This window comes from Oncorhynchus keta, chromosome 14, assembly GCF_023373465.1.
Source record: "Oncorhynchus keta strain PuntledgeMale-10-30-2019 chromosome 14, Oket_V2, whole genome shotgun sequence".
Taxonomy (NCBI): domain Eukaryota; kingdom Metazoa; phylum Chordata; class Actinopteri; order Salmoniformes; family Salmonidae; genus Oncorhynchus; species Oncorhynchus keta.
The window spans coordinates 20,858,108-20,882,547 of NC_068434.1; the positions used below are offsets into that span (position 1 = coordinate 20,858,108).

Sequence of the window (24,440 nt, forward strand, 5' to 3'; positions counted from 1 at the left end):
TGTCGTGTGCCTTTTACTGGGGAGTGACTTTCATCTGGCCACTCTACCATTAAAGCCTGATTGGTGGAGTGTCGTAGAGATGAGAGAACCTTCCAGAAGGACAACCATCTTCACAGTGGAACCCTGGAGTGCTGTCAGTGACCATCAGGATCTTGGGCACCTCCCTGATCAATCAATCAAATGTATTTATAAAGCCCTTCTTACATCAGCTGATGTCACAAAGTGCTGTACAGAAACCCAGCCTAAAACCCCAAACTGCAAGCAATACAGGTGTAGAAGCACGGTGGGTAGGAAAAACTCCCTAGAAAGGCAAGAACCAAGGAAGAAACCTAGAGAGGAACCAGGTTATGAGGGGTGGCCAGTCCTCTTCTGGCCAAGGCCCTTCTCCCCCGATTTTCTCAGTCTGGCCGGGCGGCCAGCTCTAGGAAGAGTCTTGGTGATTCCAAACTTCTTCTATTTAAGAATGATGAAGGCCACAGTATACTTGGGACCTTCAATGAGGCAGAAATGTTTTTCTACCGTTCCCCAGATCTGTGCCACGACACAATCCTGCCTCGGCGCTCTACAGACAATTCCTTCAACCTCATGGCTTAGTTTTTGCTCTGACATGCACTGTCAACTGTGGGACCTAATATAGACAGGTGTGTGCTTTCCAAATCATGTCCAATCAATTGAATTTACAACAGGTAGACTCCAATCAAGTTGTAGAAACATCTCAAGGATGATCAATGGAAACAGGATGCACCTGAGCTCAATTTCGAGTCTTATAGCAAAGGGTCTGAATACATGCAGTACCAGTCAAAAGTTTCGACACACCTACTCATTCAAGGGTTTTTCTTTATTTTTACAATTTTCTACACTGTAGAAAAATAGTGAAGACATCAAAACTATGAAATAACTCATATGGAATCATGTAGTAACCAAAAACGTCTTCAACAAATATTTTAGATTCTTCAAAGTAGCCATCCTTTGCCTTGATGACACATTTGCACACTCTTTGCATTCTCTCAACCAGCTTCACCTGGAATGCTTTCCCAATAAGTGCTCCCACATATGCTGAGCATTTTCTGGCTGCTTTTCCTTCACTCTGCAGTCCAACTCACCCCAAACCATCTCAATTGGGTTGAGGTCGCGTGATTGTGGCCAGGTCATCTGATGCAGCATCCATCACTCTCCTTCTTGGTCAAATAGCCTTTACACAGCCTGAAGGTGTATTTTTGGGTCATTGTCCCATTGAAAAACAAATGATAGTCCCACTAAGCGCAAACCAGATGGAATGGCATATCACTTCAGAATGCTGCGGTAGCCATGCTGGATAAATGTTCCTTGAATTTTAAATAAATCACAGGCATTGTCACAAGAAAAGCACCCCCACACCATCACACCTCCTCAATGCTTCACAGTGGGAACTACACATGCAGACATAATCTGTTTACATACTTTGCGTCTCACAAAGACACAGTGGTTGGAACCAAAAATTTGGACTCATCAGACCAAAGGACAGATTTCCACTGATCTAATGTACATTGCTCGTGTTTCTTGGCCCTAGCACGTCTTCTTGCTATTGGTGTCCTTTAGTAGTGTTTTTTTTGCAGCAATCAGACCATGAAGGCCTGATTCAGGCCTGATTCATGCAGTCTCCTCTGAACAGTTGATGTTAAGATGTGTCTGTTACTTGAACTCTGTGAAGCATTTATTTGGGCTGCAATTTCTGAGGCTGGTAAACTCTAATGAACTTATCCTCTGTAGCAGAGGTAACTCTGGGTCTTCCTTTCCCGTGGTGGTCCTCATGAGAGCCAGTTTCATCATAGCGCTTGATGGTTTTTGCGACTGCTCTTGAAGAAAGTTTCTAAGTTTTTTTAAAGTTTCAGATTGACTGACCGTCATGTCTTAAAGTAATTATGAATTGTTATTTCTCTTTGCTTATTTGAGCTGTTCTTGCCATAATATGACTTGGTATTTTACCAAATAGGGCTATCTTCTGTATACCACCCCTACGTTGTCACAACATAACTGATGGCCTTAAACGCATTAAGAAGGAAAGAAATTCCACAAATGAACTTTTAACAAGGCACACCTATTAATTGAAATGCATTCCAGGTAACTACCTCATGAAGCTGGTTGAGAGAATGCCAAGAGTGTGCAAAGCTGTCATCAAGGCAAAGGGTGGCTACTTTGAAGAATCTCAAATATAAAATATATTTTGAATTGTTGAATACTTTTTTGGTTACTACATAATTATTCTACAATATAGAAAATAGTAAAATAAAGAAAAACCCTTGAATTAGTAGGTGTGTCCAAACTTTTGACTGGTATTGTATGTAAATAATGTGTTTCTGTGTTTTATTACCAATACATATGCAAAAATGTCAAAAAACCTGTGTTCGCTTTGTCATCATGGATTATTGTGTGTAGATTGATGAGAAAATAACGTTTTTAATCCATTTTAGAATAAGGCTGTAAATTAACAAAACGTGGAAAAAGTCAAGGTGTCTGAATTCTTTCCAAATGCTCTGTATATACAAAGTATGTGGACATCCCTTCAAGTTAGTGGATTCGGCTATTTCAGCCACACCCATTGCTGACGTGTATAATATCGAGCACACAGCCATGCAATCTCTATAGACAAACATTGACAGTAGAATGGCCTTATTGAAGAGCTCAGTTCAATGTGTCAACGTCATATGGTGCCACCATTCCAATAAGTCAGTACGTCAAATTTCTGTCCTGTTAGAGCTACCCCGGTCAACTGTAACTGCTGTTATTGTGAAGTGGAAACGTCTAGCAGCAACAACGGCTCAGCCGCGAAGTGTTCAGCACGTTAAAGTCGTCTGTCCTCGGTTGCAACACTCTCTACCAAATTCCAAACTGCCTCTGGAAGTAACGTCAGCACAAGAACTGTTTGTTGGGAACTTCATGAAATGGGTTTCCATGGCAGAGCAGCTGCACACAAGCTGCTATTGGACTCTGGAGCAGTGGAAACAAGTTCTCTGGAAAGATGAATCACGCTTCAAATCAGCCTTCTTCACCACACTGTCTGTGTGGGTGGACCATTTCAGTTTGTCAGTGAAGTCCCCGATCATCTCCTTTGTTTTGTTGACGTTGAGTGAGAGGTTATTTTCCTGGCACCACACTCCCAGAGCCCTCACCTCCTCCCTGTAGGCTGTCTCGTCCTGGTTGGTAATCAAGTCTATTACTGTTGCGTCGTCTGCAAACTTGATGATTGAGTTGGAGGCGTGCGTGGCCACACAGTCATGGGTGAACAGGGAGTACAGGAGGGGGCTGAGCATGCACCCTTTTGGTGGCCCCTGTGTTGAGGATCAGCAAAGTGGAGGTGTTGTTTCCCACCTTCACCACCTGGGGGCGGCCCGTCAGGAAGTCCAGGACCCAGTTGCACAGGGTGGGGTTCAGACTCAGGGCCTCAAGCTTAATGATGAGCCTGGAGGTTACTATGGTGTTGAATGCTGAGCTATCGTCAATGAACAGCATTCTTACATAGATATTCCTCTAGCCTAGATGGCGATTGCATCGTCTGTGGATCTATTGGGGCGGTAAGCCAATTTAAGTGGGTCTAGGGTGTCAGGTAAGGTAGTGGTAATATGATCCTTGACTAGTCTCTCAAAGCACTTCAACATGACAGACGTGAGTGCTACTTGGCGATAGTCATTTAGTTCAGTTACCTTTGCTTATTGGGTACAGGAACAATGGTGGACATGTGGTGACAGCAGACTGGGATAGGGAGAGATTGAATATGTCCGTAAACACACCAGCCAGCTAGTCTGCGCATGCTCTGAGGACGAGGCTAGGGATGCCATCTGGCCCGGCAGCCTTGCGAGGGTTAACACACTTAAATGTCTTACTCACATCGGCTACGGAGAAGGAAGGCCCACAGTCCTTGGTAGCGGGCCTCATCGGTGGCACTGTATTATCCTCAAAGCGGGCGAAGAAGGTGTTTAGTTTAGTCTGCCACATACATCTCGTTGAATTGCGACTCCACTTTGTCTCTATACTGACGTTTTGCCTGTTTGATTGCCTTACGGAGGGAATAACTACACTATTTGTATTATGACATATTCCCAGTCAACTCGCCTCGGTTAAATGCGATGGTTTGGGCTTTCAGTTTTGCACGAATGCTGCCATCTATCCACGGTTTCTGGTTATCATAGGTTATAACAGTCACAGTGGGTACAACATCTCCTATTCCTGATAAACTCAGTCACCGTATCAGTATATTTGTTCATGTTATTCTCAGAGGCTACATGGAACATATCCTATCATGATCAAAACAACCTTGAAGCGTGGAATCCAATCCAAACCTGTGTTGAGTAGTCCTTAGCGCAGGTACTTCCTGTTTGAGTTTCTGCCTATAGGAAGGGAGGAGAAAAATGGATTTGTGATCAGATTTACCAAAGGGAGGGCCCCCGCCCAAAGGGAGGGCCTTGTAGGCATTCTGGAAGTTGGAGAAGCAGTGGTCGAGTGTTTTAGCAGAGCGAGTACTGCAGTCAATATGGAGAAGGTGGAAAGTTTTAAGTTCCTCAGCATTCACATCACGGACAAACTGAAATGGTCCACCCACACAGACAGTGTGGTGAAGAAGGCGCAACAACGCCTCTTCAACCTCAGAAGGCTGAAGAATTTTGGCTTGGCACCTAAAACCTTCACAGACTTTTACAGATGCACAATTGAGAGCATCCTGTCAGGCTGCTAGTTGCTTGTCACAGTTGCTGGTACAGCAACTGCACCACCCACAACTGCAAGGCTCTCCAGAGGATGGTGCAGTCTGCACAACGTATCACCAGAGGCAAACTACCTGCCCTCCAGGACACCTACAACACCCGATGTCACAGAAAGGCCAAAAAGATCATCAAGGACAACAACCACCTGAGCCACTGCCTGTTCACCCCACTACCATACAGAAGGCGAGGTCAGTACAGGTGTATCAAAGCTGGGACCGAGAGACTGAAAAACAGCTTCTATCTCAAGGCCATCAGACTGTTAAACAGCCACCACTAACACAGAGGCTGCTGCCTACATACAGACTTGAAATCATTGGCCACTTTAATAAATGGATCACTAGTCACTTTAATAATGCCACTTTAATAATGTTTACATATTTGCATTACTCATCTCATATGTATATACTGTATTTTATTCTATCTATTGCATCTTGCCTATGCCACTCTGTCATTGCTCATCCATATATTTATATGTATATATTCTTATTCCATTCCTTTACTTAGATTTGTGTGTATTAGGTAGTTGTTGTGGAATTGTTAGATTACATGTTAGATATTGCTGTACTGTCGGAACTAGAAGCACAAGCATTTCACTACACTTGCAATAACATCTGCTAACAATGTGTATGTGACCAATAAAATTTGATTTGATTTCATATGTTGATAGAACTTTGGTAGCGTTTTCCTCAAATTTGCTTTGTTAAAATCCCCACCTACAATAAATGCGGCCTCAGGATATGTGGTTTCCAATTTGCATAAAGTCCAGTGAAGTTCTTTGAGGGCCGTTGTGGTATCGGCTTGATGGGGAATATACACGGCTGTGACTATAACCAAAGATAATTCTATTGGGAGGTAATACGGTCGGCATGTGATTGTGAGGTATTCTAGGTTGGGTGAACAAAAGGACTTGAGTTCCTGTATGTTATCACAATCACACCATGAGTAGTAACCATGAAATATACACCCCAGCCCTTCTTCTTCCTGGGGAGATATTTATTCCTATCTGAATTGAGAACCCAACTGGCTGTACTGACTCAAACAGTATATCCCTAGAGAGCCATGTTTCCGTGAAACAGAGTATGTTACAATCCCTGATGTCTCTCTGGAAGGAAATCCTCGCCCTCATCTCGTCAACTTTATTATCCAGAGACTGACCTTTAGTGAGTAATATACTCGGAAGCAGTGGGTGGTGTGCGCGTCTCCTGAGTCGGACTAGAAGTCCACTCCTTGTACCTCTTTTAAGCCGCCAATGTTTTGGGTCAGCCTCTGAAATCAGTTAAATTGCCCTGGGGGTACGAACAAAGGATCCGAATCGGGAAAGTCGTATTTCTGGTCGTAATGCTGGTAATGCCGGCTGTGTGTAATAACCACAAAACAATTCTGCCCTACAAATGTAAGAAATAACACATAAAAAAACGAAATACTGCAAATTGCCTAGGGGCTAGAAACTCGGCTGCCCTCTCTATCGGTGCCATTTTGGCTAGGGGCTAGAAGCTCGGCTGCCCTCTCTATCGGCACCATTTTGCCTTGGGGCAAGAAGCTTGGCTGAGACACTAATCTATATTTGGAGTATGCCAGGAGAACGCTACCTGCCCGAATACATAGTGCCAACTGTAATGTTTGGTGGAGGAGGAATAATGGTTTGGGGCTGTTTTTCATTGTTCGGGCAAGGGCCCCTTAGTTCCAGTGGAGGGAAATCGCAATGCTATAGCATACAATTACATTCTAGATAATTCTGTGTTTCCAACTTTGTGACAACAGCTTGCGAAAGGCCCTTTCCTGTTTCAGCATGACAATTACCCCCGTGCACAAAGCGAGGTCTATAAATTAATGGTTTGTCGAGATCTGTGTGGAAGAACTTGATTGACCTGCACAGAGCCCTGAACCTCAACTCCATCGAACAGCTTTGGGATGAATTGGAACGCCGACTGCGAGCCAGGCCTAATCGCCCAACATCAGTGTCCGACCTCACTAATGCTCTTGTGGCTGAATGGAAGCAAGTCCCCACAGCAATGTTCTAACATCTAGTGGAAAGCCGTCCCAGAAGAGAGGAGGCTGATATAGCAGCAAAGGGGAGACAAACTCCATATTAATGCCCATGATGTTGGAATGAGATGTTCGACGAGCAGGTGTCCACATACTTTTGGTCATGTAGTGTATGTATCATAAATTTATTAGCTTTTGGGTAATAAGAGCAGGTAGCGTATCCCACCAACCGCTTGTCTATTCGGTTGGTGGGATACTTTGGAGTCACTTTTCTTCTGAGGACACTCCCTGCTTACCACTGTCCGACGTCACCGGCTAGGAGTGGATGTCTCTGTTATAAAAACACATGAATAATTAAGGACAGGGGAAGGCTGAACGAAAAACGTATTTTTTCCCAACTTTATTATAAGCAAACGTATAGCAGAATAATTTAAATGTCCCTGTTTTTGAAAGCACACGGATGACGCGTTTTTCCGTTTTGGGAAGTAGCCTAATGTGAGATTGGTGCGTTTTTTCTTGTGTTTTTCTTTCGTCAGAGAGAAATAACAGTATTCCTGCCTTGCGGATTGGAGTGTAAATCCGCCATATTCGGCTTTACCACGTCCGGGAGTCGAGCAATTGGAAATAAAGCGAACACGTTTATTCATGTGTTTTCTCATCGAATGGATTATGGGACTATTAGGATACGAAGACATGCTTTAAAAAAATATGTGAAGAGGATGACTGGGCAAGAATGAGAATGCTTATCACATAGAACATTACGTATGATTTAAAAAAAAAACGGTGCTGATGATCATATTTAAAAGGAAAATCAGACTACCCAATTAGAATTTCTGACATTTAGTTAACTCCCCGAGCCACTGTTTGCTGCCTGACAGTCCGTCAGAAAGCGAAGCGAAACGGGGGAGCAACAATTTCTCAAATAGCCTATACATGTTCTTCTCCTCCCAGGCTATGCCACTTTATAACGCGTCCATGTTTTTTTGCATCTGTAATGGCGTGATTTGATATCCGTTAATTGTTTTTTTTTTATCGCAACTGGAATCTGCGTAGTGCATAAAGAAGGAGGAAAGGTGATTTTAAAAGAATGACCCTAGACGCCATCATGGCGTGTTGCCTAAGCGAGGAGGCGAAAGAATCCAGGCGGATCAACGACGAGATCGAAAGACAGCTCCGCCGGGATAAGAGGGATGCTCGCCGGGAATTGAAGCTGTTGCTTCTCGGTAAGCAAGTGGTGATGATGAGTGATGAAAATAAAGGCGAAAATTCATTTTGGGTGGTACTGCGCAAGCTACTCCTGAAAACCAGACTAACTTTGTAGCTAGCCACACATGCCAAATTGTAGCAGTTCTATCAATCTCAAGTGTTCCAAAGCAATTGTATTTGAATATTGCTACCATTTAGAATACAAAAAAATCGCACGAACCATCCAACTATTCATTTCATTACGTAGTAACTAGGATGATAGACTTGTGGTGTCTGTCTGTTTACGGACGAGGCCAAAGTCTAGGCGTTTTATTGGTAGCAATTACAGGGTCGAGAAATCCTGCGCTAAACATGCGTTTACCTGCACTGTGCACTACATATAACACATGTAGACGTTCTTGACTGTTTCGAGTCGGAACGTTTGGCCCAACAATCTGTGCACGCGACTCTCCCACGTCTCTGAATAAGACAGCCTTTTTTTAAAGGTACACTCTGAGATACAGCATTCTGTTCAATGGTAATTTAAATTCCTGACATTTAACCTACCCATTGACTCATGAAGAATATCATTTATTAATGCTTAGCACAGCTGTCTTTTTCTATCACACCCCCAAAATATAAAGGTTTATTCGTGTTTACAAACATGAAGACCTTAAGCAACAAATAGGCTAATACCTTCAAAATATGTTTAAAGCTATCATGTAGATGTCATGGATTGTCAGTCCTTGCATCTAGAGCTATGTCTATGAATTTGAGAGGGGTTACATTTCCCCAGCCCCATCCCTCAGCTTCTGTATAGGCCTATATCAGGAAAAGTGGCAGGGAAAACGTTTTGTTAATTTTTAAATCCTAGAATGCAAGTTTAATGGACCATCTTTTACATATTTTTTAAGTTACTATTCATTATTCAAGTCTGTGTTTTGATCCGTTTTGGATATAGGCCTGGCATACTGTATGATGAAAGTGACTTATGTAAAAAGCTGGGTTGTAAATGGACTTGGTTTGAAAGGGGCAGATGTCATCAAATCAACTCCTGCCTGCCTGACCTGAAAGCCAGCTCTGGGTCAGTAAACTGCATTTTTCCTCACACTTTCTGCACGGCAGCAGCCGCAACAATTCTTTGAAATGCAGTATTGGTAATTCACAGAAGAAACAGGTCATTGTGAGGGGTCATTACTAACACACTAACAGTGATCGTTCACTTTAGTTTTATGGGTGTATCGAAGAAGTCCAACAGTTGTTAAACGACTCTGTCCCCAAATGAGTTTGGGGAGTGCATATACAGTGAACTTTTGCATTGTTGACATTTTTGCATCATTTACGTTCTTTAAGAAGAATGTAGCTCAGTTAGCCAGGATAGCAATAGTGTGCAATTGCAGCTCACAATTCAGTGTGTTCCTGCATGTGGGCATTCCTTGCTAGCTAGCGGGAGCCACACCGGTAGATAGTGTCCTTTGCTCCTACCTGCCAAACACCTGCCCTCACCATCGTTAACAGAATTGCAGGAAAACAGCGCCTGATTGGCGGGAGCGAAAGACACTGTCTATCGGCCGCCTCCCACTAGCACAGCAGGGGGAGGCTGGGGTAACACGGTGTGTTAGCTAGCTTGATAGTTAGCGACACCGTGTGCTTGCTAGTTAACTAGCACACGGTGTTGCCCTCGCCTCCCGCTTGCTGTTTGTCAGAGTCCTCCTTAGGACTAGCTGGCTAAGCTAGCACACAGTCTCCTTCACTCCCGCTTGCCGAAAACTTGCCTTCGCAGTCGATAACAGAACTGCGTGAAAATGGTGCCTAACAGCCTTGGGGCAAAGGACAACTGGCTACCCATGTACTGCTAGCTAGCTACCGTTGTCGGTTCCGCCCCTTCTTCTGGCATCCAACACTATTGTGCATTAACACCACCTACCGTACTGGAGAGCTTCTGCCTGTCCAAACTTAACATGTACCAATAGAAGTATAAAAAGGGGTTCCTGCAGATGCAGGAATGCCCACATGCAGGAACGCCCTGAATTGCGGAACATAATTGCAGCCTTCTCCAGAATAATAGGTTCAAGTCGCTGTAAGTCACTTTGGATAAACACTTCTGCTAAATGGCGTAGTTGTATTATTATTATATTGTAACTATCCTAGAGCATTGGCCATGTGTCAGTTTCCTTACTTGAATGCAACCCCTCATACACCACTCAGAATACAGGGGGTCTCTAGAACCAGGCAAACCCTATAGAGTTCTGACACTCTACGTTGAGTGCAAACAGGTGGGGCCTCAGTCTACTCATTGGCTATTTGTCATCACAGAAGAATTTTATTCCATTTGAATTTAAAATTCATAAATGTAAAAACGTAATTTGTGTTCACTTCCTGAATTGACTGCCTTTAATTGAAATTGAGCCCAACCTTGCCATAAAAGCGTCCACATGTTTCCCAGCCAAAACAGTTCAGAAGAGTTTGTGCATATATTATGAGGACGTTTTGGACTTTAGTGAGGGTTTTTTCGGCTGTACAGGCACACCATTTTTTTTCTTGAGGGAAGCCGAAGTTCGGAGCTGAAGTCTACGCCCATTCGTTGGTGATTGGTCAACCGTAGTGATTCTTCAGTAAATTCTTTGTGGTCATTCAAAAAGAGACTTTTTATGCACGTTTTCATTGGGAAATACTGCACCAAATATCTTAGTTAGATGAAAAATTGCATGACTAAAATCTCCTCTGCAAAATGATGACAGATTAATGACCGATTCTTAAATTATCTTAGATTAATTCAGACTATTTTGAGGAACTGTATAGTGGCTACAGCATCTCAAAATGGACAAACAATACTATTGCAATTTTTCCAGTTTTTCAAGCGAAGGTCTTTTAAGAGAGTATGCCAGCACGCTCGTTTGGTTCACCTAGACGACTTTGACTAACCGCCAGCCGAACTGAAGAATGCTGACGCCTTACCTAAAGTATCTTAATGGGACCACCCCTAAAGCAGTCTGTTTGTGAATTCAGGTGGGATCCTGGGTAACGTGTATTCTATCACATACCATTGGACTGTCTGGTGCAAGTGTATAGGATAATATAAGAACATCAATATTATAATAGAAAGCACTTTAAATTAAATGTATTATGTTAGGCTACTTCATTATTATTTTATTTTTCCTTGACCATGATTTGTGTTGTCTACAGCTACACATCCTCATAGAAAGTAGATGCACAATTCACAGTAAAAAGAAATGCAAGCAGTTTGTCTATGATGTAATATTTCCAAAGTTGCGTTAGTTCCCTAAAAAATGACTTGTGTCAATGTTATGATGTAATCCGTGTGAGAGAAGCTGGTAGAGTGATGGGGAAGACTGCTGCCTGGATACAGGCCAGCCTTATTCTGTGTTTGTAACCAAGTGGGAATTTACCACATACGACTAGGAAAAATCCACTTGAACGACCCTCCAACTGGTAATTACTAGTGGGAAACTCATCGATCATCCCTGAGCTCTTTTTTTTTTTTACTCTTTAAATTGCTTACAAGCTTGATAGCTGTACATTTAGGTTATGGTGTAGGCATCTTGTACGCATCAAAGCACGTGAATGAATCCAACTGGTATTTACAACTTCACAACTGGTAAATCCCACCTCCCACTTGTTTACAAACGGAGCATTAGAACACAGTACTGGTCTCTATGGTTTAGGCCTGATTTACCTGCTGCTCTGTTTGTGACAATCACATCAATGCTCTATAGACATTGGTGTAAAGTACTTAAGTAAAAATACTTTAAAGTACTACTTAAGTCGTTTTCTGGGGGTATCTGTACTCTACTTTAAGTATTTATATTTTTGACAACTTTTGCGCCACTACATTCCTAAAGAAAATAATGTACTTATTATTCCATTAATTTTCCCTGACACTGAAAAGTACTCGTTAGTTGAATGCTTAGCAGGACAGGGAAATGGTCCAATTCACACACTTATCAAGAGAACATCCCTGGTCATCCCTACTGATGATCTGGTGGACTCACTAAAAACAGTTTGCCACAAGCCACCTGGGAGACACACCAAACATGTGGAAGAAGGTGCTCTGGTCAGATGAAACCAAAATTGAACTTTTTGGCAACAATGCAAAACATTATGTTTGGCGTAAAAGCAACACAGCCCATCACCCTGAATACACCATCCCCACTGTCAAACATGGTGGTGGCAGCATCATGGTTTGGGCCTGCTTTTCTTCAGCAGGGACAGGGAAAATGGTTAAAATTGATGGGAAGATGGATGGAGCCAAATACAAGACCATTCTGGAAGAAAACCTGATGGAGTCTGCAAAAGACCTGAGACTGGGACGGAGATTTGTCTTCCAACAAGACAATGATCCAAAACATAAAGCAAAATCTACAATGGAATGGTTCAAAAATAAACATATCCAGGTGTTAGAATGGCCAAGTCAAAGTCCAGACCTGAATCCAATCGAGAATCTGTGGAAAGAACTGAAAACTGCTGTTCACAAATGCTCTCCATCCAACCTCACTGAGCTCGAGCTGTTTTGCAAGGAGGAATGGGAAAAAATGTCTCTCGATGTGCAAAACTGATAGAGACATACCCCAAGCGACTTACAGCTGTAATCGCAGCAAAAGGTGGAGCTACAAAGTATTAACTTAAGGGGGCTGAATAATTTTGCACGCCCAATTTTTCAGTTTTTGATTTGTTAAAAAAGTTTGAAATATGCAATAAATGTCGTTCCACTTCATGATTGTGTCCCACTTGTTGTTGATTCTTCACAAAAAATACAGTTTTATATCTTTGTTTGAAGCCTGAAATGTGGCAAAAGGTTGCAAAGTTCAAGGGGGCCGAATACTTTCGCAAGGCACTGTATCTTTACTTTTACTCAAGTATGACTACTGGGTACTTTTTCCACCACTGTATATAGACCAGTGGTTCCCAAACTGTGGGTCGGTACTCACTTGTGGGTCCGGGTGTGTCGCGGGATGCCATTTTGTTTTTGTGCATTTCAAAAACAAATATATATATATATTTTTTTTTAAATATACATTTAAGTGTGAACTTAAATGACTAAAATCAAAAAAAGTATGTAGAAAAGACTTGTATATTTTTGAGAACTTACAATCAACAAAATAAAAGCTACACAATCAGGCCCCGTTGATTTTGTTATAATGTTCGAGCATATGAACACAGCATTAGCTATGTCAAAATGCATAGAATTTGCTTAAAAACTGCCAAATTCTCTCAGCTCCATGCCAACATGTTTAGAATTGCAGGAAATTAGCTTTAAAAATACATGTTCCCTCTGATGCTAGATTAATATTTTTTACTTATTATTTGGTCTGTATGTTTTTTCACTGCTCAACCCTTATGGTTGGTTGCGACTCAAAAGACACCTCAGCAAAAAAGTTTGGGAAGCTTTCTCTACTTCCTGTGTTGCTGTGTTTGACTCTGGGTTAGAGGGTACCACTTTAACACTTTCTGTAGGACCCTAACCGTATGCCTGGCAACACCCTTAGTCTGCAAAAGATCTACATGTACTTTACAACAGGACCAGCTGTCTGTAGTCCACCGGTTTCAGTCCCAGCCAAAGACCAGTTGATGGTTTCATGTCTACTATCTCTAGTTATCAGAGTCATTCACCAGAGACTTGTTCTATCTCTGACCCAGAGTTACAGGCAGTGATGTGTTGCTCCCTTTCTCCCCCAGGACACACCTGCTTGCCCTCCCCTCCTCTCCTTATTTATAGTTTCATGTAAATTAAGAGGTTCTTCTATCTCCTCTCAGAACTGTGTGTTTGGGGGGGACACCTGTGTCCCTAATGGCACTCTATTCACTTTACAGTGCACTTTTATTTTTTTGACATTGGTCAAAATAAGTGCACTATAACGGGAATAGGGAGACATTTGGGACACATCCTGAGTAATTCATCATCATGTTGTCCCTGTGTAGAACTTGTATAGGATATTAAACCAGTTGTGGTTTGATGGAGATAAGATACCTCATTATGTTGGCCCTGTGTATCAAATCAAATTCTTAGTCACATGTGCCAAATACAACATGTGTAGACCTTACAGTGAAATGCTTACTTACAAATCCCTAACCAACAATGCAGTTTAAAAAATATGAACAAGAAATAAAAGGAACAAGTAATTAAAGTACAGCAGTAAAATAACAATAGCGAGACTATATACCGGGGCTACCGGTACAGAGTCAATGTGCGGGGGCACCGGTTGGTCGAGGTAATATGTACATGTAAGTAGAGTTATTAAAGTGACTATGCATTGATAATAACAGAGAGTAGCAGTGGTGTGAAAGAGGGGGGGGGCAATGCAAATGGTCTGGGTAGCCATTTGATTAGATGTTCAGGAGTCTTATGGCTTGGGGGTAGAAGCTGTTTAGAAGTCTCTTGGACCTAGACGTGGCGCTCCGGTACCGCTTGCTGTGCGGTAGCAGTGAGAACAGTCTATGACTAGGGTGGTAGAGGTACATTTAGGTTCTGTTGAGGACCCTTGTAAAGGATCTCTCCAGGATCCAGATCTAGAGCTCACATCACAATAGTTATTGTATCCATAGAGATGTTGTTCTTGGTCACTGACCAGGCCAAGAAATCTAAGGAGCTGGCAGGAGCAGCTGGGAAAGGAGATTGAGAATGTGTGTGTGTCTAAATGTGAATAGGGCTGTAATAGGTGATTATGGATTGTTTGTCTTGACTCTGGGTCAGATGCTATCCTTGTCTGGATATAGTGCCTCGCACTTCTTCAATTACCCATTCCATTTCCAAGATGGCGTAGCAGTCAGACATCTTTGTCTTCGTCTTGTGTCCCGTGTGTTTATCTTTTATTTATATATATATTTATTTATTTTGTATTATTGACTGTATGTTTGTTTATATCATGTGTAACTCTGTCTTGTTGTTTGTGTCTCACTGCTTTGCTTTATCTTGGCCAGGTCGCAGTTGTAAATGAGAACTTGTTCTCAACTAGCTTACCTGGTTAAATAAAGGTGAATAAAAAAACAAACATGTATTCCTTCCTTCCCATCCTCAACTCACCCCCCTCCCCTTTTACCAGGTACTGGAGAGAGTGGGAAGAGCACCTTCATTAAACAGATGAGAATCATCCATGGCGCCGGCTACTCAGAGGAGGACAAGCGAGGCTTCACCAAGCTGGTGTACCAGAACATCTTTACTGCCATGCAGTCCATGATCCGTGCCACAGAGACCCTAAGGATCCCTTACAAATATGAGCACAACAAGGTAAGGAGGGAAAGAGGGAATGGAAGTGTGTGTGTGACAGTGAGAATGAGAGAGATGTGTTACTGAGAGTAATCTCCTCCTTTATGCTATCTTTCATGGAACAGTCGTCCACAATCACATCCTGTCTGTTTTGGCACTTCCTGTGTCTTCCTGTGTCTTCCTGTCACGCTCATCCAACCCCCTTCCATGTCATCTAGCCAAGGGTTTGTGTGTGAGCGAGAGGAAAGTCATCTGGTGGACTAAACCTAATTCTGCCTATTCGTTTGACCAAATAGAGGTGCTATCCCCTTCCGGTTACAAAAAGTTGGGTCTGCAGAAAAGAAAGTTCTCATGTCACATCTAGAACTGCAGGTAATTCCACATGAAACTGGCCAATAGAGGAACTGAGACCTATCTGTTATCGACTGGCCAGGTCTCATTTGAATCCCTAGGCCTGGTGTGACATCTGACCATGTAGTTGTTATTTGAAGATCGGATGGTTCCCTTATGCATGTTCAGTGGTTTATCTGTTGTTCGTTAGTGTTCATATAGTCTTATTGATTAATAATAATAATAATAATAATATATGCCATTTAGCAGACGCTTTTATCCAAAGCGACTTACAGTCATGTGTGCATACATTCTACATTATTAAATCACAAGTGGTCTGTATTGTATATGAAGCCTGTGGTATTTCCCTGTTGTGCTGGCTTAACGATTGGATACTTTCAACAGGGGGCAGTAGCATGTCATTCCCAGGTTGTCACTAGGAAAAAACAATCACTTCCTTTTTGGGTTTTGGTAACAAGGTACAGTAGAAATAAGTCATGAGGTGAGGCCAGATAAGGAAGTGAAGACAGTCATGTGACATAGAAAAAGGAAAATGAATTTCCTTAAGTAACATTAGAACGTGATACTTCTGGAGTTGGGCTATGTGGTAGCTTCATATTAGGCCCTAAGAGTCATCTGTGGAACGGCATAGTGAAAGAAAAAGGCTGCGTTTTAGGTTATTTTTTTGCAGGCTGTGCATCTCAGAAGATTCCTATATGATATTATTGGACTTCCTGAGACGTTAATTAAACACCTCACCTGGAGTCATGGGATCTCATCATCTGTGCACTACAATTGCAAAATAGACCACCTGGAACGCGGCCATACTCCTCAACCGTCAAGATTGCCTGCCTCTGCCTGGGTTATGCTTTAGTCCCATTTCAGACACATAGAACCTTGAATTGATGCCATTTAATTGATATGTTTGTTTCTGTCGACTGAAAGTCTAACCTGGAGGTTAAACCTTAATCAGTTTTTTTTCTCTCTCAGGGCAACGCTAACGTGGTCCGAGAGGTGGATGTGGAGAAAGTCAGCACGTTGGCAAACCACTACATAGACGCCATCAAGTGTTTATGGAACGATCCAGGCATCCAGGAAGCTTACGATAGGAGACGGGAGTACCAGCTGTCGGACTCTACCAAATAGTGAGTAAATGAGATCTCTAACTCTACTTATGAAGGCCATTCCTGTGAGTTGCGAACTTCAATCCCAGACAGACAACTTCAATGGTCACGATGCTATAAATACTGTACTTTATCTATGGTCAAATAGTTAGTAAATACAAGATTTCATGGTTGACTGTTCCCTAGGCTGCCAACTTAAAATGTCCGACCATGTCTTTGGTCATTTTTTTCTATATTTTCATATATTATCATCACCTGTCAGTGGGCACAATACTTTTTTTGTCTCCGTAGTTACATGAATGCGCTGGACCGGATCGCAGAGGCCTCTTACCTTCCCACTCAGCAGGATGTGCTGAGAGTTAGGGTCCCCACTACGGGCATCATTGAGTACCCCTTTGACCTCCAGAGTGTCATCTTCAGGTATGCCAACCATCAAGCTCACTGGGCTGTTCTATTCTAACAATGGAATAGAATGACACCCTGAGATGGATTGTCTCAGTTCTCACACTAGCCACTGATTATATGTACTATTACACTTCCATAATGATGTAGTGGGGAGAACAGACCAGTGGGTAGAGTTCTATCAATTGATGTTATATTTTTGGGATATCTACCCTCAGTGGCCAGTTAATTAGGTACACCCATCTAGTACCGGGTTGGACCCTACCTTTTCCTCAAGAACAGCCAGAGTTCTTCAGGGGAACGTTGCTCAATTGGTATCAAGGGACCTAATAGCTAATAGGAGTGGAAGTTGGTGTGGTCATCTGCTGCAATAGCCCATCCGTGACAAGGACTGGCCAGTTGGACATTCCGAGATACAGTTCTTGACACCACTGTCGTAGTGTCCTGTTATTTTCACAATTCTCGCCATTCTCCTTCAACCTCTCATTAACGAGATATTTTCGACGACAGGACTGCCGCTGACTGGAAGTTTGTTGTTTTTTTCACAGCATTCTCTGTAAACTCTAGACACTGTTGTGCATGAAAAGCCCAGAAGGCAGAGCGTTTATGAGATACTGGAACCAGTGTGCCTAGCACTGACAAATATACCACGCTCAGGTCACTCGTTTTGCCCATTCTAATGTTCAATTGAACAGTAAGTGAATGCATCGATGCCATTCGGTCTGCTTTTATATAGCATCCCAAGACCACATGAGCACTGTCTGTAGGAGTGAACCATTTTGGCAATGGGGTGTTGTACCTAATAAATAGTGTGTAGTACCAGCTTGGAAGTTCACTAAAACAATGATCATGTAGTGAACACGAATAGGACCTACAGTATATTTCCATGCCAACTCGAGTGGTACTCAAGTCATCTGCACCTAACGTTGCTCCTCTGTTCCTATGACAGGATGGTGGACGTGGGGGGTCAGAGGTCAGAGAGGAGGAAGTGGATACACTGCTTTGAGAATGTCACATCCATCATGTTTCTGGTGGCACTAAGCGAGTATGACCAGGTGCTCGTAGAATCTGATAACGAGGTGAGCGTTATTTATAACTGTACTCTGTCTATTTAACACACACACAACAGGGCTGGCGTTATGGGTGGGCCTTAGGGGGTCTGCCCTACCGTACTTCCTTGCTTGTCCAAATAAAATATTTGGACAATAAAAATTTTTACTGAGACGAGCGATGACAAAGACTCAATCTCAGATAAAGCAGCGCCCCTCTGTCTCAGTATGTGTAGCCCATGTATCTGATGCTGTCTGGCTAAAAAGGGTTATGGCATGTCATACTCTTTTTGGCCATAAAGCATCAGGTACATGGGATATTTTATTTAAACAGGCAAGTCAGTTAAGAACAAATTCTTATTTACAGTGATGGCCTACCGGGGAACAGTGGGTTAACTGCCTTGTTCAGGGGCAGAATGGCAGATTTTTACCTTGTCAGCTCGGGGATTCGATCTAGCAACCGTTCGGTTACTGGCCCAACGCTCTAACCACTAGGCTACCTGCAGCCCTGGATATATATATAGTAAGACAGAAAGGCGCTGTATTGCTCGCTCAGATGCTTTCTCCAGTGAGTTTCAGCTACTTGCGAATTAAAGGAATGTTGGCGGGTGCTCAGGATGCTGTTCAGATGCTGGAATGATTTTGGACGAACGTGTGAAAGTAACCTACTTTTTGAAGGGATTTGTTTGACAATCAGATGGAAAAATTGACTGGTTGTTAATGCCACATTAAAAAGGTAATACATATTTACAGTTAATTGACATGTCTTTTACTATTAAACCCATTAAAAAACAGGCGGTTCCGTGAAGAAAAAAATAAAATAAAAAACCTTACCCACCTATGGAAATCAAATGCCTGTCCAAATGATTTGTTCTGGCCCTGACACACAAAGTTAACAGCAGCACTTTGCATAAAGTTACATCATTTGACAATAGGACTCCCAATAATATCCAAAAAAGCAAGTTAAATACAGGTCTCTGAAACGTTGTACAATTTTGTCACTCAAATTACATTATTACAATGGACAACATAATGTGAATATCTATGGCTCTGGTCTTCTCTCTCAACTATGGTGTACAATAGACACGTATTACAGGCACACCTCTGCGCTTTTGAAGGTGAAAGGCTTTTCCTTATTTAAAATAATTAAGATTAGTTCTTTTTCCAGCTAGACTTCCCTTCCACTTGGAAAGCAGTTGTAAATGACTCCTGCAGCTGTTTTGAATACAGCCTCGGGGCAACAGAACTTCCTCAAAGGCACACCATCTGTTTGTTCCCAGCAGTTTCCAGCATGCTCTTGGTTTTCACTGTCTGTGTCCTTAGGGGAAATAACTGAGACCATTAACATCATGGTGACGATACAATAGAAACAGCATAAGACCAGTTGGTTGGATGTGAAGCTGTGAAATTTGATTGTTTTGTCACCTGTACTTCAAACCTCAATGCAAATCTGAGAATTGTGAGACCTGAAAGGTTGCTTGTGGAGCACCGCACACAAATGAGCAGAGATTTGTGACAATATTCTTGTCTAAATGGATATGGCATCATAAAATGGACTTTGTGGCTCACTTTAGGTGCAGTGTGTATCTAGCAGTGAATGTAAAGGTTAAAAGAAAGTACATATCAGCCCAGTGGTGAAATGAAAAGGCATCTGGAGGCCATCTCTCTCTGATTTAAAGCCTGTACTTAACTGGATAGTGTAGCTGAACTATCCCTTTTTAATGAAAGCAGCTGGATTTAAACTGTGTTCTTCTACTCTCGTTTCTCTCTCAGAACCGAATGGAGGAGAGTAAAGCCTTGTTCAGGACCATCATCACATATCCCTGGTTCCAGAACTCTTCCGTCATCCTCTTCCTCAACAAGAAGGACCTCTTGGAGGAGAAGATCATGTATTCCCACCTGGTCGACTACTTCCCAGAGTTTGACGGTGAGTGGCCTCTGGGGAAAAATAGAGTTGTATGCACACATGACTGTAAGTCGCTTTGGATAAAAGCGTCAGCTAAATGGCATATATATTAGAGTTCCTTTTTACTTAAAGCCCATGGGTATAATGCTTTATAAATTGTTAAAAGCATTCATGAGCCTTTTTATAATGTGTAATAACAAGGCTTATATGTTTGTCTCTAACATAGGTCCCCAAAGAGATGCCCAGGCTGGCCGTGAGTTCATCCTGAAGATGTTTGTGGACCTGAACCCAGACAGCGACAAGATCATCTACTCCCACTTTACCTGCGCCACAGACACAGAGAACATCCGCTTTGTGTTCGCCGCTGTCAAAGACACCATCCTGCAGCTCAACCTGAAGGAGTACAACCTGGTGTGAAACCATAGTTTGAATATTAGAAGGGACTTCAGCATGAGCACAGCAAGGCTGGGGCCCAGAGACCTTTCTCCAACTTATTCTATGTCAAATCTGTGAAGAAAAAAATAATGGTTGCATAATATTAATTTATTGCCATTGTTGACCCTTTTTTTCTATTTAAAAGAACATGATTGAAGGATTTAGGGGGTTTGAAGGTCACTGTTGGATGTGTAAAGCACAGTTCCTCCAATTATTCTAATTGTTTTTAGCTTTATTTTTTAAGACACTCAATGTGACTGCTGGGTTCTGTCCAATGCCTCTGAACTTGATTCCAAGGTGCTCCCGCCATTTAGTTTGATTCGATCTAGTCGGTCCATTCCAGCGCCAGTCTGTGGCCCCACTCTCCTGCTTGTCAACTAAGACCTCTGGAGTTCGAATTCATGAATGAACACATTTTTCTTCCCCTGACAGGGTGAAAAGTGTTGACACTGATTTCTTAAAATTATTGTTTTGATTATTGCATCCACTTTAGTACCGTTTGACGTGTACAATCAGCCACACAGTAGGGCGGGAGGTCAGTCATTTAACTGGGCTGTATAGTGAGGGGGCATCAAGATGCTCATCACCCATCGCAGTCCCTAGGGTCAGGAGTCAGTTATTTTGGAATCAAGTTGTGCTGTACCAGGCTTTTGAAGGTCCTATTTATTGCCGATGCCAAAAGGATGTAGCGTTAACTCGAGGCTCCCTTTCACGCTGTTAACTAGAAAGAGGGTTGGAGGAAAGACAGGACACAGCCTTTTGAAGGATCCAAGAGTTTACCGTGCGCACGTGACCTTTTTAAAGTGTTTCACCCTGTTTTTGGTTAGACTTTTCTCCCCCATCTTGTATTAATTGTTGAATGCCAAAAACCACTTGTTTGAGTCAGTAAGCCAAGCCTGACAACTCATTCACTGGAGTCCATAGGGTCGTTGTTGTTAATGCCAATCGTAGTGGCCATTGTGAGGATATGATAATACTATTGACAGTAGAAGCTGAACTCCGCTAATGACCGGTTGTGAGTATGTGGACGGTTGTAACCATAAGCCCCTTTTTATTATTAAAGGCTTGAGTTTGGAAATCCTTAAAGTATGAAATGGCTATTTTATTTTGCCCAGACAGAGGCAGGGACTGGCGGATGGAGGACCTTGCTCTGCTGATGGGTGACAGTCAGATGTGAGAATCTGCCTTTGAAAGAGGTTATTCTCTTGTAGAGGGGCTGCTAGTCTTCTCTCACTACCTGGACTGAGCTGGGCCACCGCAAATGCAGCTATGGCAGCCAGTCATAGCTCCGAGGTCTCACGTAGACTGAGCAACCACAATGCAGCTGTTTCCTTTTGTTGTACGATCACAGCATGGCTGTCCGACTGTTTTAGTTTTTTAGCAGTGGAGATGATTAGTTGTTTCCCACGTTAAAGGGGGCGGAGCATTGAGCACAATTTGTAATCCCTCACTTCTCAGTGGCTCTGACCCCCAGTTATTTCTGAGTATATCTTTGTAACAATGCCCTAAGCCTGTAATTGACATTGAGGCATAGTGCAATTATGAATGCTATAGTCATTGTACAGCTCTCTTATTTATATATACAGTTGAAGTTGGAAGTTTACATACACTTAGATTGGAGTCAATAAAACTCATTTTTCAACCACTCCACAAACCTCTTGTTAACGAACTATGGTTTTGGCAAGTCGGTTAGGACATCTACTTTGTGCATGACACATTTCTCCAACAATTGCTTACAGACAGATTATTTCACTTTATCACAATTCCAGTGGGTCAGAAGTTTACATAAACTAAGTTGACTGCCTTTAAACAACTTGGAAAATTCCAGAAAATAGTCATGGCTTTAGAAGCTTCTGTCAATTGGAGCTGTGGATGTATTTCAAGGCCTACCTTCAAACTCCGTGCCTTTTTTCTTGACATCATGGGATAATCAAAGGAAATCAGCCAAGACCTCAAAACAATTGTAGACCTCCACAAGTCTGGTTCATCTGTGGGAGCAATTTCTAAACACCTGAAGGTACCACGTTCATCTGTACAAACAATAGTACACAAGTATAAACACCATGGGACCACGCATCTATCATAACTCTCAGAAAGGACACACGTTCTGTCTCCTAGAGATTAACATACTTTGGTGGGAAAAGTGCAAATCAATCCCAGAACAACAACAAAGGACCTTGTGAAGATGCTGGAGGAAACGGGTACAAAAGTATCTATATCCACAGTAAAATGAGTCCTTTATCGACATAACCTGAAAGGTCACTCTGCAAGGAAGAAGCCACTGCTCCTGAACTGCCTTAAAAAAGCCAGACTACTGTTTGCAACTGCACATGGGGACCGAGATTGTACTTTTTGGAGAAATGTCCTCTGGTCTGATGAAACAAAAATAGAACTGTTTGGCCATAATGACCATTGTTATCTTTGGAGGAAAACGGGGGTGCTTGCAAGGCGAAGAACACCATCCCAACCGTGAAGAACAGGGGTGGCAGCATCATGTTGTGGGGGTGCTTTGCTGCAGGAAGTACTGGTGCACTTCACAAAACAGATTACGTGAGGGAAGAAAATTATGTGGATATATTGAAGCAACATTTCAAGACATCAGTCAGGAAGTTAAAGCTTGGTTGCAAATGGGTCTTCCAAATGGACAATTACCTCAAGCATACTTCCAAAGAGGCAAAATGGCTTAAGGACAAGAAAGAAATCAGAAATTCCTGACCTCAACCCCATAGAACATTTCTGGGCAGAACAGAAAATGTGTGTGTGAGCAAGGAGGCCTACAAACCTGACTCAGTTACACCAGCTCTGTCAGGAGGAATGGGCCAAAATTCACTCATTTTATTGTTTGAAGCTTGTGGAAGGCTACCTGAAATGTTTGACCCAAGTTAAACAATTTAAAAGCAATGCTACCAAATACTAATTGAGTGTATGTAAACTTCTGACCCACTGGGAAGGTGATGAAATAAATCATTCTCTATTATTCTGACATTTCACATTCTTAAAATAAAGTGGTGATCCTAACCGACCTAAGACAGGGAATTTTTACTATGATTAAATGTATTTGGCTAAGGTGTATGTAAACTTCCTATGATTAAATGTATTTGGCTAAGGTGTATGTAAACTTCCTACTTAAACTATGGCAGCATCCATGTTGGCTTTGTAATCATTACTTTTTTGCCAGATTGAATGTGCAATATTGAAAATATGTCTAATATATGGCTAATTCATTTGTGAAAAAACATGTTTTTAAGAGGAGAATGTATATATATTTTTGCCAGTTAATTTTTCAACAAGAAACCAAGTGCAGTTTTAGATCTGCATAATGAGCAATCAATATGATCTAACGGAATGGTTTGCCAGAAGCTGCAATAGCTTTTGTTCATTCACTTTTGTATAAAAGACTGCAGACTCCAATTACAGGGCTAATTCCATTGGTTTAGACCGAAATACTGGCTTCAGGAAATGAGCACTTGTCCTAAGTATTACTAGATGAGTGTTTTGAAAACACGTAATTTCTTCCTTTCCTCATTGGAGTAGTCACTGATCTAGCATGATTGGATATGTTATAGCAAGAATCCCACTAGTCACAGATGTGAGTTCAACGCCTAGTTTAGATTTTTCATTTGTTTGAGTTGTCAACTTATGTGAATTCAATGTGAAATCAACAAAAAACACCATGTCATTGGATTTAGGTTAAAAGTTATGTGAAATAAACATTCTCTTACAATGATTTTTCCCCCTGAAACCAATCAGTTTTCCAAGTAGATTTTCCAAGTTTGAGTTGAAATGACTAAAACAACATTGATTTAATCCGTTTTTGTCCACTGGGATCCCACTGCCAGATTAGTGATTTCTCCAAGGAAGGGAGGCAGCAAGGATGTATGAAAGTATTCAAACAGGGCTTTGGTTTCCCCTAGTCCTCCCCACACGGACTACTGTGTTCCGTTGGGGCTTATTCTTCAGGGGCCATTTATCGTAATGCTGCACCCCCTGAAGTTTCTTATGTTCATGTTTAAGACTAAGCTGTGACCAAGCAACGGTTCCAATGCCCAGTAAGAGTAAGCT

The 24,440-nt window shown here is 42.2% G+C and overlaps 1 protein-coding gene across 1 annotated transcript; it reads left to right on the forward strand.

The window, feature by feature from the left end:
• The first annotated feature begins 7,060 nt into the window (after positions 1-7,060).
• LOC118392959 (guanine nucleotide-binding protein G(q) subunit alpha-like) lies at positions 7,061-24,105 on the forward strand. The gene is made up of 7 exons (XM_035785023.2): positions 7,061-7,945; positions 14,969-15,153; positions 16,453-16,607; positions 16,878-17,006; positions 17,938-18,067; positions 19,811-19,964; positions 20,170-24,105. The coding sequence occupies exons 1-7, from the start codon at positions 7,810-7,812 to the stop codon at positions 20,358-20,360; spliced, it is 1,080 nt and encodes a 359-aa protein (XP_035640916.1). The 5' UTR covers positions 7,061-7,809; the 3' UTR covers positions 20,361-24,105.
• The last annotated feature ends 335 nt before the right edge of the window (positions 24,106-24,440 follow it).